We start from the raw sequence: 17989 nt of genomic DNA on the forward strand, positions 1-17989 counted from the left end.
CGCACCCCTCCTAGGGACGGCATGGAAGAACACCAATAAGCCAGTGACTCAGCCCCTGTAATAGGGTTAGAGGCAGAGTCACTTTTATTGTAAATAAGAATAGAATATGTTTCTAAACTTACGTGTAGTCATAAATGAATTGTGAATAAATGATGTGAGAAAGTTACAGATGCACAAATATCATACCCCCAAGACTTGCTAACCTCCCATCATTACAGTAACAGGGGAGCATTTGGGCATGTGTAACTTTAACACTCATCATTATTCACGATTCATTCAGGACAGTGGTTCCCAAAGTTTTTATAGTCCCGTACCCCTTCAAACATTCAACCTCCAGCTGTGTATCCCCTCTAGCACTAGGGTCAGCGAACTCTCAAATGTTGTTTTTTGTCATAATTGTAAGCCTGCCACACACTATACGATACATTTATTAAACAAAATAATGAGTTTTTGTCACAACCTGGCTCGTGGGAAGTGACAAAGAGCTCTTATAGAACCAGGGCACAAGTAATAATATAATAATAATCAATCATTTTGCTCTTTATTTAGCCATTTTAAATATAAAACCTTATTTGTTCATCAAAAATTGTGAATAACTCACCACAGGTTAATGAGAAGGGTGTGCTTGAAAGGATGCACATAACTCAATTTTGTCCCCCATATTGAATATAGTTGTGTAGAGTCCCTGTAATCCTAGATTCAGATCATTCAGGCGAGAAAAAACATCACCCAGATAGGCCAGTTGTGTGAGTAACTCGTCATCATGCAAGCGGTCAAGTGAAAATTATGGTCAGTAAAGAAAACTTTAAGCTCGTCTCTCAATTCCAAAAAACGTGTCAATACTTGCCCCTTGATAACCAGCCACTTTTGTATGTTGTAAAATAGTTACATGGTTGTTGCCCATATCATTGCATAATGCAGAAAGTACCCGTGAGTTCAGGGGCCTTGCTTTAACAAAGTAAACCATTTTCACTGTAGTGTCCAAAACGTCTTTCAAGCTGTCAGGCATTCCCTTGGCAGCAAGAGCCTCTCGGTGGATACTGCAGTGTACACAAGTGGCATCGGGAGCAACTGATTGCTCACGCGATACCACTCCACTATGTCTCACTGTCATGGCTTTTGCGCCATCAGTACAGATACCAACACATCTTGACCACCAAAGTCCATTTGATGTCACAAAGCTGTCCAGTACTTTAAAAATATCCTCTCATGTTGTCCTGGTTTCCAGTGGTATGCAGAAGAGGATGTCTTCCTTAATTGACCCCCCATAAACGTAACGGACATATACAAGGAGCTGTGCCAGGCCCGCCACATCTGTTGACTCATCCAGCTGTAACGCATATAATTCACTGGCTTGTATTCAAAGCAGTAATTGTTTCAAAACATCTCCTTTCATATCACTGATGCGTCGTGAAATAGTGTTGTTTGATGAAGGCATTCTGTTTACTTTTTTGGGCCTTTTCCCCCAGCATTGTCCCAGCCATATCCGCAGCAGCAGGGAGACTTAAGACTTCCACAATAGTATGGAGCTTGCCTGTTCTAGCCACTCGGTAGCTCACCATATAAGACGCTTCTAGCCCCTTCTTATTACTGGTATCTGTTGCTTTTATACATGTCTTACTACTCGAAAGTCGTCTTTATTCTCGCAAAAAAAATTCCCATGGCTTATTTTTCGAATTGTCATGTGTCGTTTCTAAATGTCTGCGCAAGAATGAAGGTTTCCTGTGAGAGAGTAACGGTTAATGTGATTGGATGTTCATTATTTGACTAGGCTACCTATATTTGACATTGTGTTGTTATTTCGTTGAACACTAGATGGTTTAATTTTATTCTTGGCAGTGAAACGAGGCTACTCAGGTGAGAAAAAAACCTCACCCAAATATATAGCCCCATTGGAAAATATAAATGTACAGTTTGAAAATGTGAAGAATTTTAGATTTTTATTTTAAATAAACAATTTATTATTATAATTCATTTTTTTTTCATGTTAATCACATTTTTATTTGGCGTACTCACGACGGCATTGCGCGTGTCCCTGATTCAGGACTATCCGTGATCATGTAGAGTCACAAGCTTGATGTAATCATTGCGTGCTAGGAATATGGTACCAAATACTAAACCTTTGAGTACTTTAATACAGATATAAGTGAATTTGTTCCAATACCTTTGGTCCCCTATAAATTTGGGGACTATGTACAAAAAGTGCTGTAATTTCTAAATGGTTCACCTGATATGGATGAAAATACCCTAAAATTAAAGCTGACAGTCTGCACTTTAACCTCATAGTCATAATAATTTCAAAACCACATTTCTGGAGCCAAAACAACAAAACATTTGTCACTGTCCCTATACTTTTGGAGCTCACTCTACAACACAGGTGTCAAATTCATTCCACGGAGGAACGAGTGGCTGCGGGTTTTCGCTCCACCCTTGTACTTGATTAAAGGAATTAAGGTCACTAATTAGTAAGGAACTCCCCACACCTGGTTGTCTCGGGTTTAATTGAATGGAAAAAACAAAAACCTGCAGACACTAGGCCCTCCGTGGAAGGAGTTTGACACCCCTGCTCTACATATTGTCAAGTACTGCAAACCATTAAGAGCTGTCTTAACGCAAATTTGTAAAATGTTATTTATTCCTCTACAGGGTTTTCAACAGAAGTTCTCATTCCATAGTAAAGAGATTGTTGCAATCAGCTGTTCTTGGTGCAAACAGGCAGTAAGTACCTGTAGTCCATAGGCTGTATCAACTGTTAAAAGTATGGTCCCTATTCACACCCAACCCTTTTCCTTTGGCCCTAACTCTTCGATGTTTGCATATCTGAAGGTTCTGGATAGGTATACACAGTTTAGTGGTCGAGCTTCCACTGTATTTCTTCCACCTTACAGTTCTGCAAACATAGAAAGGTTAAGGGGAAAGGATGGGGAGCAAATTGGGACATACTGACTTTGGGTCAGTTTGAAATGGATATTTCAGTTTGGAGCAGAGAGTGGAGTTGTGTATCCTGACTTTGGTAACTTTGGTATGGTATTGATTGTTGTACTCTCCTCTGTCCAGTATCACAACAAGGTGACGTGCTTCATGCTACAGCAGATAGAGGAGACTTGCTCGCTGGGAGCTCACGCCTCCGTCATAGTGCCGCCCACGTGGATCATCCGGGTCCGCAAACCACAGGTACTGCAATGATCAACACACATACACACACACACACAAACACAGTTATGTTGTTTCAATGGATGTATTTGTTTTTGTCTCCTCAGACGTCATTAAAATCAAGTAAAAAGAAGAAACGCACATCTCTGAAAGGAAAGCCGAGTAAGAAGGTAGTAGAGGTAAGGAAAATCATATTAACATGTAAATATTGTGATTATGATAATGTCCTCTTAAGTTGTCTCATTTGATGATGAGAACATTGAGATAACAGAGGCTGCGATTTTCGTGTCTCGACTGTTTTCTCTGCTCCAGGATGGTCGATGGAAGCCCTTCATAGTAAAGCCTGTTCCCTCGCAACTCATGAAACCTCTGCTGGTGTTCGTCAACCCCAAAAGTGGAGGCAACCAGGTGAGTTTGCTCAATGTCCACAGCTCCCTTGAAACCACTGTGTATGGGGATTTGTCCACACAACTCAAACATACAGTGCATTTGGAAAGTTTTCAGACCCCTTGACTTTTTCCACATTTTGTTAAGTTACAGCCTTATTCTAAAACATTCCTCATCAATCTACACACAATCACCATTATGAAAATGTGAAAACACATTTTTATACATTTTTGCAAAATGTATAAATAATTGAAATATATAATTCACATAAGTATTCAGACGCTTTTGCTATGAGACTTGAAATTGAGCTCAGGTGCATCCTGTCTACATTGATCATCCTTGATGTTTCTACAACTTGATTGGAGTCCACCTGTGATAAATGCAATTGATTGGACATAATTTCGAAAGGCACGCACCTGTCTATATAAGGTCCCACAGTTGACAGTGCATGTCAGACCAAGCCATGAGGTCGAAGGAATTGACCGTAGAGCTCCGAGATAGGATTGTGTCGGGGCACAGATCTGGGAAAGGGTACCAAAATATTTATGCGGCATTGAAGGTCCCCAAAAACACAATGGCCTCCATCATTCTTAAATGGAAGAAGTTTGGAACCAGCAATACTCTTCCTAGTGCTGGCCGCCCAGTCAAACTGAGTAATTGGGGGAGAATGGCCTTGGTCAGGGAGGTGACCAAGAACCCGATGGTCACTCTAGCAGTGCTCCAGAGTTCCTCTGAGAAGATGGGAGAACCTTCCAGAAGGACAACCGTCTCTGCAGCACTCCACCAATCAGGCCTTTATGGTAGAGTGGCCAGACGGAAGCCACACTCCTCAGTAAAAGGCACATGACAGACCGCTTGGAGTTTGCCAAAGGCACCTGAAGGACTCAGACCATGAGAAACAAGATGCTCTGGTCTGATGAAACAAAGATTGAACTCTTTGGCCTGATTGCCAAGCGTCACATCTGGAGGAAACCTGACACCATCCCTACGGTGAAGTGTGGTGGTGGCAGCATCATATAGTGGGGAAGCTTTTCAGCAGCAGGGACTGGGAGACTGGTCAGGATCGAGGGAAAGATGAACAGAGAAAAGTACAGAGAGATCATTGATGAAAACCTGCTGCAGAGCTCTCTGGACCTCAGACTGGGGTGAAGGTTCACCTTCCATCAGGACAACGACAACCGTGACAACTCAGGAGTGGCTTCGGGACAAGTCTCTGACTGTCCTTGAGTGGCCCAGCCAGTGCCCGGACTTGAACCCGGTCTAACATCTCTGGAGAGATCTGAAAAAAGCTGTGTAGCGACTCTCCCCATCCAACCTGACAGAGCTTGAGAGGATCTGCAGAGAAGAATGGGAGAAACTCCCCAAATACAGATGTGCCAAGCTTGTAGAGCCATACCCAAGAATATTCAAGGCTGTAATCACTGCCAAAGGTGCTTCAACAAAGTACTGAGTAAAGTGTCTGAATACTTATGTAAATGTGCTATTTCAGTGTTTTATTTTGATAAATTAGCAAAAATGTTAACTGTTTTTGCTTTGTTGTTTTGGGGTATTGTGTGTAGATTGATGATAAAAAATACCTATTTAATCAAATTTAGAATAAGGCTGTAACGTAGCAAAATGTGGAAAAAGTCAAGGGGTCTGAATACTTTCCGAAGGCACTGTACATTGATGTCAATGAGAGATTTACGCTGAAGTTAGTTACACTGTCTACATCCCTTAGTGTAGAAATGAATTACTGATGATGTCTATGCATTGTGGGATCCCCCAACAGCTTAACCTTTACAGGAAAGTATTTTATGTTAGAGAGCGACATATGTGTTACTACTCTCAGACAGGGCTACCTCATCACGCGAATTCCAAATACAGCTGTCGCATTGGCCGTATTACAGTCACGATTCAAAACGTAGTGAAATCCCTGTGAACGTCGGTCACGATAATCCCATCCAAAACTTTGCATATGAATGGCGCTGATGGATAGTCTACCAAATTTGTTAACGGCCTTCGCTAATAGCCTGGTACAGAGCGCTCTATTGTCCCTCCAATCACTTTCTGAACACTTCATGATTGATTTTGAATAATTTGAATGATGAGGACATGCAGCCCATATGTTTTGTTTTCTATGACATTCCCAGATTTATAGGCCTATCAAAACTAAGTAAAATAATCTATTTTATTGTGATGGTATAGGCTGTATTAAATGGATTTATTTGACTTTTTAAAATGCAGATGTTCCAAAGGCAGCTTGTATGCGTGGAAGCCCAGAGATGCTAAACATGTTTATGTTAATTAAAGGTCAATTACCGTGAGACTGGCAGTCATTTTTAAGGACAATTACCGGCTGACAAAATTCAATGACCGCCACAGCCGTAATTCCAAATCACCTCTGCTACACTCATGTCTATTGTTTTGCAGGGAGCCAAGATCATCCAGTCGTTCATGTGGTACCTCAACCCCCGACAGGTGTTTGACCTCACCCAGGGAGGGCCCAAGGAGGGGTAAGAAACACGCAACAACTGCGTTCACAAACGTTAACATTTTGGTCGTGTTTAGAATGATATAACAACGTAAGCAGTTGTTGTGTTTTTAATTAGTGTGCCCGGTTGTGTTTTTATCCCTCAAGGTTAGAAATGTATTCCAAAGTGCCCAACCTGCGGATTTTGGCGTGTGGAGGGGATGGAACAGTGAGTACTAGACAGCAGCGCTTCACATTAGTAATATTCTAATTAATATAATCAAACAATTTTTATTCCTGAAACGTAATGCATATAACGACTATAAGTAGAGGAATAGTTCACTGTCTGCCTCTGACCGTGGCATGTGCCATTCAGAGAGTGAATTCTTGTTCTAATTACCTGGTTCGCCAGGTGGGTTGGATCCTGTCTGTCTTGGACCAGCTCCAGTTGAACCCTGCGCCTGCCGTGGCTGTCCTGCCCTTGGGGACGGGGAACGACCTGGCCAGGACTCTCAACTGGGGAGGGGTGAGTGGCTGGCTGGCTGGCTGTGTGGAACCACACCATGAACTAGGGATTTATCCTAGATTATAAACTGTGTAGTTTGGCTTCTGGATGTTGCGTGGTATATACCATGGGTATGATGCAAAATGACTTGTTTACTGTTCTAATTATGTTGGTAACCAGTTTATAATAGCACTAAGGCACCTCTGGGGATTGTGGAATATGGCCAATATACCACGGCTAAGGGCTGTATTCAGGCACTCTGCGTTGCGTCGTGGTTAAGAACAGCCATTAGCCGTGGTATATTGGTCATATACCACACCCCCTTGGGCCTTATTGCTTAAAAATACCATGGGCTATTGAATCGCTGTTAGGCTATCTTGGGTAGGCTAAGTAGGCTATCTTGTGTCATCAGAGAGGCGGAATGAGACACAGTAGCAAGAAAAGACACAATCAGCAATTAGATTAACACAATACAAGTTGTATTGTTTCAATATTGTTTAAATTATTTCAGTTAGATATTGAGGATGTATGTTTTTGTCTTTTGTTTTTATGAAATTCCTCTCGTCTTTTCCCGCAGGGCTACACTGATGAGCCAGTGTCTAAGATCCTGTCTCATGTGGAGGATGGGAACGTGGTGCAGTTGGATCGCTGGAACCTCCTGGTGGAGCCCAACCAAGAGGCCGTTCACGAGGAGAAGGACGAGCACCAGACAGACAAGGTTAACTCAGTTTAGAGTGTCTCACACCAGCCGTCAAAAGCTTATGGGCTAATTTTACTATTAGTATTTGCATTGTTTTATGTCTCTGCATAGAGATAAGGACATCACAAGCATAACATTTTAAAATAAAATGTGATTGAATGATGTCGTTTGTAATTGCTTAATATGTTTTTGAAGGTATATGCTATGCTATGATCAATCTCTTAAATTGGTTGTAATTAAGCCAATCTCAAACCTCCCCTTTTTTTGAAGATACTAGAAAAGGCCGTAGCCCAACGGCTGACGTCATTTTAAAATTCGCACAGTATCTTTGAAACCTACCAATACGGTTTTAGACCATTTCACAGCACTGAGACTGCGCTTGTCAAGGTAGTAAATGACCTAATGTTTTCCTCTTATCATGGTCATGTCTCTATTCTTGTTCTTTTAGATTTAAGTGCTGCCTTCGATACGTTGGATGCTATTCTCACTAAGAGGCTAGAATACTTGGTTGGTCTACGAGGACATTTTCTCAACTGGTTCAAATCGTACCTCTCTGAGTGGTATCAATTCGTTAAGCTGGGTGATAATTAATCTGAATGTTCCAAGGTTGAATGTGGCGTTCCCCAAGGTTCTGTGCTTGGACCCCTTTTATTTTACTTGTACATGCTACCCCTTGGTAATGTCATCTGCAAGCACAACATACACTTTCGTTGCAACACTGATGATACCCAATTGTATTTATATTTTAAACCAGACGATGCATGAGACTTGCATCACAGATGTTAAACACTGGATGACAACTTGTTGCTTTATACTCTGATAAGACATAAATTATGCTACTTGGCCACAATACATTTACAAACAAAGTGTCAGACCTCACTCTCAACATTGATGGTTGCCTCATTACACCAAACATGGTTCTTAAAAACCTTGGTGTTACCTTTGACCCCGGCCTTACTTTTTACAACCACATAAAAAGCGTATCCAAAACAGCATACTTCAATCTTAGGCTAGACTAGATGAAACAAATGCATGGATGAAGTGTCTAATTATTTATTTCCTCCTCCTCCAGCTGCTCAAGCTGTAATATTAGAAGCCTACACCTTGTACAGAACACTGCAGCTCAGATTTTAACTAACACTAGAAGGCATGAGCACATTACTCCAGTTTTATCTGCACTACACTGGCTGCCTGTAAACTATCGGTCTGATTTTAAGATCTCACTCTTAACTTTTAAGGCACTGCATGGCCTTGCCCCCTTTTATCTGACGGACATGCTCGTTCAATACAACCCAGTGAGGGCGCTCCGCTCCCAAGAAGCCGGTCTGCTTATGGTTCCTAGATGCAGAACCAAGGCGGGGGATGGAGTGTTGTCTAGTAAAGCACCTCAGTTGTGTACACATCGTAAAAACTTACAGGTATTAAACGCTTGGCTAAAAGGTGGGTTTTTAAAAGTGATTTAAAAACCTCTATGGTGTCTGCCCCTCTTACCCGACAGGGCAAGCTGTTCCACAACTGAGGTGCTTTATTAGAGAACACTCCGTCCCCCGCCTTGGTTCTGCATCTAGGAACCATAAGCAGACCGGCTTCTTGGGAGCGGAGCGCCCTCACTGGGTTGTATTGAACGAGCATGTCCGTCAGATAAAAGGGGGCAAGGCCATGCAGTGCCTTAAAACCTCTTGGGGCTAGGTGGGACGCTAGCGTGCCACCCGTGGTGCACTCCATCAACAGCAGGTGCATTTCAAGAGCGGCAAATTTGAATCCAAATAAATGTCAAAATTCAAATTTTTCAAAAATACAACTATTTTACACCATTTGAAAGATAAACATCTCCTTAATCTAACCACGTTTTACGATTTCAAAAAGGTTTTACGGCGAAAGCATAAATTTAGAGTATGTTAGGACAGTACATTTACAAGAGTTGTGTGTAATGTTTTGTCAAGTCAAAGACAGGGTCACCAAAACCATAAAACCAGCTAAAATGATGCACTAACCTTTTACAATCTCCATCAGATGACACTCCTAGGACATTATGTTAGACAATGCATGCATTTTTAGTTCTATCAAGTTCATATTTATATCCAAAAACAGCGTTTTACTATGGCATTGATGTTGAGGAAATCGTTTCCCTCCAATAACCGGCAGTCAAGTCAGCGTCACAAATTAAATAATTAAAATTAGAAAACATTGGTAAAATATTATATTGTCATTTAAAGAATTATAGATTTACATCTCTTGAACGCAATCAACTTGCCAGATTTAAAAATAACCTTACTGGGAAATCACACTTTGCAATAATCTGAGCACTGCGCCCAGAAAAATACGCGTTGCGATACAGACTAGACGTCATGTTGGGGAGATCTAAAATCGAAAATACTATGTAAATAATCCATTACCTTTGATTCTCTTCATCAGATGTCACTTCCAGGTATCACAGGTCCATAACGAATGTAGTTTTGTTCAAAAAAGCTCATCATTTATGTCCAAAAATCTCCGTCTTGTTAGCACATGATGTAAGCCAGCCGGACTTCTCGTCATGAACGAGGGGAAAAAATATATTTCCGTTCGTTCAAACATGTCAAACGTTGTATAGCATAAATCATTAGGGCCTTTTTTAACCAGAACATGAATAATATTCAAGGTGGACGAATGCATACTCTTTTATAACGTATTGGAACGAGGGTACCCAACATGAACTCGCGCGCCAGGTGTCTAATGGGACATCATCGTTCCATGGCTCTTGTTCGGTCAGATCTCCCTCCAGAAGACTCAAAACACTTTGTAAAGGCTGGTGACATCTAGTGGAAGCAATAGGAAGTGCCAAAATATTCCTAAGCCCCTGTGTTTTTCAATGGGATAGGTTTAAAGTCAATACAACACATCAGGTATCCACTTCCTGTCAGAAAATGTCTCAGGGTTTTGCCTGCCAAATGAGTTCTGTTATACTCACAGACACCATTCAAACAGTTTTAGAAACTTTAGAGTGTTTTCTATCCATATATAATAAGTATATGCATATTCTAGTTACTGGGTAGGATTAGTAACCAGATTAAATCGGGTACATTTTTTTTATCCAGACGTGCAAATGCTGCCCCCTAGCCCCAACAGGTTAAAAGGGGGCAGATAAAACTCATTTTATTATTGTTTTCATTTGAAGTGTGTTGTAATTTAAAATGCACTTTAAATAAAGTTTGATTTGATTATGGGATTTGTGTAACATGAATGAAACATTTTCTTGGATAAACAGTGCTACCAGTATGCTGATCTACTGTATGTACATCAGCTCTGTAATTATTTTAACTGTGACAATTTTGTTGTTGTTTTGGCTCTGTACTCCAGCACTTTGGATTTGAAATGATACAATGACTATGAGGTTAAAGTGCAGACTGTCCGCTTTAATTTTATATTTTCATCCATATCGGGTGAACCGTTTAGAAATTCGAGCACTTTTTGTACACAGTCCCCCCATTTTAGGGGACCAAAAGTATTAGAGTACAGAGCCAAACAAACTAAATATTTGTCACTGTCCCAATAATTACGGAGGGCACTGTATTTCTGTTGACATCATGTGTCTCTGCTTTGTTTGTTAGCTCCCAATTGATGTCTTCAACAACTACTTCAGCCTCGGCTTCGACGCTCACGTCACACTGGGGTTCCACGAGTCCAGAGGTTTGTCCAAAATGTGCATCTTTCGCTAGCTGAAATTACTTTTGCTAGCTGAAAATAGTCACTATGTTACTGCAGCAACAGTCTAAAGCAGTCTCTCTCTCCTTAGAGGCCAACCCAGAGAAATTCAACAGCCGTTTGCGGAATAAGATGTTCTATGCAGGGGTGAGTGCTTTGACAAAATATATAACTTTGCTCCTCTCCCACTATGGAGTTGTTTGCTCTGTGTCTGATCTGCTATATCTAGGTCATGTTCATTAGGGCAAAATGTTTCAAAACGGTTTTAAACGGAAAGCCAGCGTTCTTATTGGACAAGTTCAGATAGTACATCCCCATTTCACTTTGTTTCAAACTGTTTTCCTACTGAATTCAAACCTGATTCTTTATTGCAGACGGCCTTCTCTGACTTTCTGAGTGGCAGCTCCAAAGACCTTGCCAAACACATTAAAGTTGTGGTAAGTGGACTTCTAGACCTGAATGGGACTAAGACCCAGAGCACAATGAGAAAGATTGTCCCAAGACTGAGTGTCTATATACCATATTTGATCAGTTTCTAGAATTAACATTTTCCTGGCGAAGATGGTAGATTTTTAGGCATGTTTCTAGGATACCAATGTCCATTCTAGAGATATATGTGTAACTCTATGGTCTGTACTCTGTTTCTCTGAAACCCCTCTTTGTCAGTGTGACGGCACAGACCTCACCTCTAAAGTCCAGGACCTGAAGTTGCAGTGTCTTGTGTTCCTCAACATTCCCAGGTAAGCGTTTAGAATATTTTGAAACTGGATGCACCTGCATTCGGAAAGTCTTCAGACCCCTTGACTTTTTCCACATTTTGTGACATTACAGCCTTATTTTCAAATTGATTAAATAAAAAAAATGTCATCATCAGTCTACACACAATACCCCATAATGACGAAGCGAAAAAAGTTTTTGGGACATTTTTGCAAATGTATAAAAAATAAATAAAATACCTTATTCACATAAGTATTCAGATCCTTTGCTATGAGACTCGAAATTGAGCTCAGGTGCATCCTGTTTCCATTGATCATCTTTGAGACGTTTCTACAACTTGATTGGAGTCCACCTGTGGTAAAGTCAGTTGATTGGATATGATTTGGAAAGGCACACACCTGTCTATATAAGATCCCACAGATGACAGTGCATGTCAGAGCAAAAACCAAGCCATGAGGTCGAAGGAATTGTCCTTAGAACTCCGAGACAGGATTGTGTCGAGGCACAGGGTACCAAAACATTTTTGCGGCGTGGAAGGTCCCCAAGAACACAATGGCTTCCATCATTCTTAAATGGGAGAAGTTTGGAACCACCAAGACCCTTCCTAGAGCTGTCCGCCCGATCAAACTGAGCAATTGGGGGAGAAGGGCCTTGGTCAGGGAGGTGACCAAGAACCCAGTGGTCACTCTGACAGAGCTCCCGAGTTCCTCAGTGGAGATGGGAGAAACTTTGAGAAGGACAAGCCTCTCTGTAGCACTCCAACAATCAGGCATTTACGGTAGAGTGGCCAGACGGAAGCCACTCCTCAGTAAAAGGCACATGACAGCCCGCTTGGTGTTTGCCAAAAGGCACCTCAAGGACTCTCAGGCCATGAGAAACAAGATCCTCTGGTCTGATAAAACCGAGATTGAACTCTTTGGCCTGAATGCCAAGCGTCACGTCTGGAGGAAACCTGGTACCATCCCTACGGTGAAGGATGGTGGTGGCAGCATCATGCAGTGGGGATGTTTTTCAGCAGCAGGGACTGGGAGACTGGTCAGGATCGAGGGAAAGATGAATGGAGCAAAGTACAGAGAGATCCTCCAACCTGACAGAGCTTGAGAGGATCTGCAGAGAAGAATGGGAGAAACTCCCCAAATACAGGTGTGTCAAGCTTGTAGCGTTATACCCAAGAAGACATGAGGCTGTAATCGCTGCCAAAGGTGCTTCAAAGTGCTGAGTAAAGGGTCTGAACACTTATGTAAATGTGAAATTTCTGGGTTTTTTTAAAATACATTTTCAAAAATGTCTAAAAACCTGTCTTTGCTTTGTGTATATGGGGTATTGTGTGTAGATTGATGAGGGGGGAAAAAAACAATTGAATCCATTTTAGAATAAGGCTGTAATGTAACAAAATGTGGAAAAAGTCAAGGGGTCTGAATACTTTCCAAAGGCACTGTATACACTCCCATTAATAGGCATTGAGTCAATTCAATGGACACACAGAACGATACAAATGGACCAGATGGCATTATGATGCAGCAGTGTAAGACATAACATGAGCATGTGCTGTATGACACCCTTATAATGTGATATATTCATCTCATTATGAGCGTGACTCGTAGTCTGTTTTGCATGGGACTTGCTATGGGTTAAAGAAGGATCCCCATAATTCCATCCAGGTCAGCGGGAGGGGTCAACCAATGAATTACGCTCCTGAGCAAACATTCTATAACCGCTGCAGGTGGCAATAACCAACCTTAGCTTTTACCTGTTCAGACTATACACACTCCAGTACAGTAGGTGGTGGTATACACCTTTAATCAGTTTATTTACACATCTATGCCTATACACTCATAGAGGCAGAATAATAAGTAATAAATGGACTACTGTAAATTGAATATGGCTATCAATAGCTCTGCCCATGCTGTCACAGAAGAGGTAATTGCAAAGCTAGAAGATGACCTCTCAAGTGCATTTCTATGGCCTGACAAAATACCAGCCATTTTGAGTCGGTAGAACGTTTCTTTAATATAGAGACATACCATATTAGAAGTCTTATTAAAATACATAATAAAGGCTCAGACATGTTTGCAACAAGTTATAAAGAATTATGCATTATACCTGTTATCAAGTGTTGTATTTTGATTGTGTGCTGTAGTTACTGTGCCGGCACCAAGCCGTGGGGTCACCCCAGTGAGCACCTTGATTTTGAGCCGCAAAGACATGACGACGGCTGCATCGAGGTCATCGGATTCACCATGACCTCTCTGGTGAGCTCTCAACCATACCTGATGTCCTCTGACATCTCATGGAATATATTAATTACCATTTGTACAGCCTAACATGCACATTGTAGGCTTTGTGTCTGTAGTGACGCCTCAACCACTGAGATGCAGTGCCTTAGACCCCCACGCTACTCGGGAGGGAATGTTGTTTTCATTACAATATCCTTGTTTATCTTTCATCAGTATCTCTCAATTTCCATATGGGGGATCAATAAAATGGATTCAATTCAGTTCACTTTTCTCGCTCTCTCTTACTCTCTGTCCCTCCAGGCCACTCTGCAGGTGGGCGGTCACGGCGAGAGGTTGAACCAGTGTAAGGAAGTGACCCTGACCACCTACAAGTCCATCCCCATGCAGGTAGATGGCGAGCCCTGTAAGCTGGCCCCTTCCGTCATCTACATCAACCTGAGGAACCAAGCCAACATGGTGCAGAAGACCAAGAGGAGGATCTCCATGCCCCAGCTCAATGAGTTAGTAACCATAAACCTTGTGATAGGAATACCTAGGATAGGATAAAGTAATCCTTCTAACCCCCCCCCCCCCCCCCTTAAAATATTTAGATGCACTATTGTAAAGTGGTTGTTCCACTGGATATCATAAGGTGAATGCACCATTTTGTAAGTCGCTCTGGATAAGAGCGTCTGCTAAATGACTTAAATGTAAATGTGATACCGGACCTCAACATTGTGTTCTAGATCAGAAACCTAGAATGACTGTAGTCGAGGCTAGAGTTAATGCTATCCATATGATTCCATATGGATGTCTAGTAGCTCTCTCCCAGCCAACAATAATCTATACCAATGTTTCTTAATCCTGGTCTTAGTGACCCATAAGGGTGCACATTTTAGTTTTTGCCCTAGCATTAACACCTGATTCCACTAATCAAAGGTTTGATGAGTTGATTAGTGGAATCAGGTGTTTATTTGTAGGGCAAAAACTAAAATGTGCACTCCTTTGTGTCCCCAGGACCAGCATTAAGAAACACTGACCTATACAATATGTACAAGCATAATGTTTCTGTCTGTGTCCTCTCAGTCAGCAGCCGGTTCCTGAGAAGCTGCAGATCAGAGTGAGCAGGATCAGCATGCACGCCTATGAGGCCCTGCACTACGACAAGGACAAGCTCAAAGAGGCCTGTGAGTATAAACATACATATTCTACACACTGCACCTCTGTCATTCCCTTACTAAGGAGACCACTATGGCAGGGATATAGCAGATCGAAACATGCAGGCTTTTGCTCCAACACATTAGCAAAGGGCATCAAAGCTGGGACCAAGAGACTGAAAAACAGCTTCTATCTCAAGGCCATCAGACTGTTAAATAGACATCACTAGCACCTTAGAGGATGCGGCCCTATATACATAAACTTGAAATCACTGGCCACTTTAATAATGGAACACTAGTCACTTAAATAATGTTTACATATTTTGCATTACTCATATGTACAGTTGAAGTCGGAAGTTTACATACATTTAGGTTGGAGTCATTAAAACTCGTTTCTCAACCACTCCACAAATTTCTTGTTAACAAACTATAATTTTGGCAAGTCAATTAGGACATCTACTTTGTGCATGACACAAGTCATTTTTCCAATAATTGTTTACAGACAGATTATTTCACTTATAATTCACTGTATCACAATTCCAGTGGGTCAGAAGTTTACATACACTAAGTTGACTGTGCCTTTAAACAGCTTGGAAAATTTCAGAAAAGTATGTCATGGCTTTAGAAGCTTCTGATAGGCTAGTTGACATTATGTGAGTCAATTGGAGGTGTACCTGTGGATGTATTTCAAGGCCTACCTTCAAACTCAGTTCCTCTGCTTGACATCATAGGAAAATCGAAAGAAATGAGCCAAGACCTCATAAAAAAATTGTAGACCTCCAGAAGTCTGGTTCATCCTTAGGAGCAATTTCCAAACGCCTGAAGGTACCACGTTCATCTGTACAAACAATAGTACGCAAGTGTAAACACCATGGGACCACGCAGCCGTCATACCGCTGAGGAAGGAGACCGTGTTCTGTCTCCTAGAGATGAACGTACTTTGGTGCGAAAAGTGCAAATCAATCCCAGAACAACAGCAAAGGACCTTGTGAAGATGCTGGAGGAAACCGGTACAAAAGTATCTATATCCACAGTAAAACGAGTCCTATATCGACATAACCTGAAAGGCCGCTCAGCAAGGAAGAAGCCACTGCTCCAAAACTGCCATAAACAAGCCAGACAGTGGTTTGCAACTGCACATGGTGACAAAGATTGTACTTTTTAGAGAAATGTCCTCTGGTCTGATGAAACAAAAATTGAACTGTTTGGCCATAATGACCATCGTTATGTTTGGTGGAAAAAGGGGGAGGCTTGCAAGCTTAAGAACACCATCCCAACCGTGAAGCACGGGGGTGGCAGCATCATGTTGTGGGGGTGCTTTGCTGCATTAGGGACTCGTGCACTTCACAAAATAGATGTCATCATGAGAAGGACATTTTTGTGGCTATATTGAAGCAACATCTCAAGACATCAGTCAGGATGTTAAATCTTGGTCGTAAATGGGTCTTCCAAATGGACAATGATCCCAAGAATACTTCCAAAGTTGTGGCAAAATGGCTTAAGGACAACAAAGTCAAGGTATTGGAGTGGCCATCACCAAGCCCTGACCTCAATCCTATAGAAAATGTGTGGGCAGAACTGAAAAAGCGTGTGCAAGCAAGGAGGCCTACAAACCTGACCTAGTTACACCAGCTCTGTCAGGAGGAATGGGCCAAAATTCACCCAACTTATTGTGGGAAGCTTGTGGAAGGCTACCCGAAACGTTTGACCCAAGTTAAACAATTTAAAGGCAATGCTACCAAATACTAATTGAGTGTATGTAAACTTCTGACCCACGGGGGTGTGATGAAATAAATAAAAGCTGAAATAAATCATTCTCCCTACTATTATTCTGACATTTCACATTCTTAAAATAAAGTGGTGATCCTAACTGACCTAAGACAGGGAATTTTTTTACTAGGATTAAATGTCAGGAATTGTGAAACGCTGAGTTTAAATGTATTTGGCTAAGGTGTATGTAAACTTCCGACTCCAACTGTATATACTGTATTATATTCTATTCTACTGTGTTTTAGTCTATGCCGCTCTCGACATTGCTCGTCCAAATATTTATATATACTTAATTCCATTCCTTTACTTTAGATTTTTGTGAAATTGTTCGATATTACTTGTTAGATATTACTGCACTGTTGGAGCTAGAAACAGAAGTATTTCGCTACACCAGCAATAACATCTGCTAAACATGTCTATGTGATCAATAAAATTTGATTTTATTTGGAAACTACTGTAACAGAATGTCTTTTCCCTGTCTCAGCTATTCCACTGGGCATCATCACGGTCCCAGGAGACAGCGATCTGGAGAACTGCCGTTCACACATTGAGAGTCTACAGGACAGTCTGGAAGAGGTATGTAGGAGACATGTACAGTTGTGGGAACTAAAGTGTTTTTAAAACCTTGTTGCACACACATTGCGGCAATTGTTCTGCCAGTATGGTGACGCAACCTAACTTTTTGGTGCCAAAAAATAATTAAACTAATATTTTTCTCAAGTATATATGTGTGCCACAATTATTGGCACTCCTTCATTCAATACTGTGTGCAACCTCCCTTTGCCAAGATAACAGCTCTGAGTCTTCTCCTATAATGCGTAATGAGGTTGGAGAACACATGGCAAGGGATCTGAGACCATTCCACCATACAGAATCTCTCCAGATCCTTCAGATTTCAAGGTCCACACTTGTGGACTCTCCTCTTCAGCTCATCCCACAGGTGTTCTATGGGGTTTAGGCCAGGGGACTGGGATGGCCATGGTAAAACCTTGATTCTGTGGTCAGTGAACCATTTTGTGTTGATTTTGAGGTGTGCTTTGGTTCGTTGTCCTGCTAGAAGATCCAACCAAGGCCCAGTTTAAGCCCATGATAATAAAACTCAGCAAAAATGAAACGTCCCTTTTTCAGGACCCTGTTTTTCAAAGATAATTCGTAAAAATCCGAATAACTTTACAGATCTTCATTGTAAAGGGTTTAAACACTGTTTCCCATTCTTGTTTAATGAACCATAAACAATTAATGAACATG

At 41.5% G+C, this 17989-nt stretch overlaps 1 protein-coding gene across 4 annotated transcripts in view; it reads left to right on the plus strand.

Moving 5' to 3' along the window:
* The window catches only part of dgkzb (diacylglycerol kinase, zeta b), a 113767-nt gene that overhangs the window by 83290 nt on the left and 12488 nt on the right, over positions 1 to 17989 (plus strand). For all 4 annotated transcript variants that reach the window (XM_014123989.3, XM_014123990.3, XM_014123988.3 and 1 more), the window contains exons 7-22: positions 2647 to 2718; positions 3058 to 3174; positions 3261 to 3332; positions 3466 to 3561; positions 5953 to 6035; positions 6161 to 6221; positions 6405 to 6518; positions 7075 to 7215; positions 10788 to 10866; positions 10973 to 11028; positions 11256 to 11318; positions 11548 to 11621; positions 13739 to 13850; positions 14136 to 14335; positions 14901 to 15001; positions 17226 to 17317. In XM_014123989.3, coding sequence (XP_013979464.1) covers positions 2647 to 2718; positions 3058 to 3174; positions 3261 to 3332; positions 3466 to 3561; positions 5953 to 6035; positions 6161 to 6221; positions 6405 to 6518; positions 7075 to 7215; positions 10788 to 10866; positions 10973 to 11028; positions 11256 to 11318; positions 11548 to 11621; positions 13739 to 13850; positions 14136 to 14335; positions 14901 to 15001; positions 17226 to 17317 — 1533 coding nt within the window. The remainder of the gene's footprint in view (positions 1 to 2646; positions 2719 to 3057; positions 3175 to 3260; positions 3333 to 3465; positions 3562 to 5952; positions 6036 to 6160; positions 6222 to 6404; positions 6519 to 7074; positions 7216 to 10787; positions 10867 to 10972; positions 11029 to 11255; positions 11319 to 11547; positions 11622 to 13738; positions 13851 to 14135; positions 14336 to 14900; positions 15002 to 17225; positions 17318 to 17989) is intronic.

This window comes from Salmo salar, chromosome 10, assembly GCF_965601325.2.
Source record: "Salmo salar chromosome 10, fSalSal1, whole genome shotgun sequence".
Lineage (NCBI taxonomy): Eukaryota > Metazoa > Chordata > Actinopteri > Salmoniformes > Salmonidae > Salmo > Salmo salar.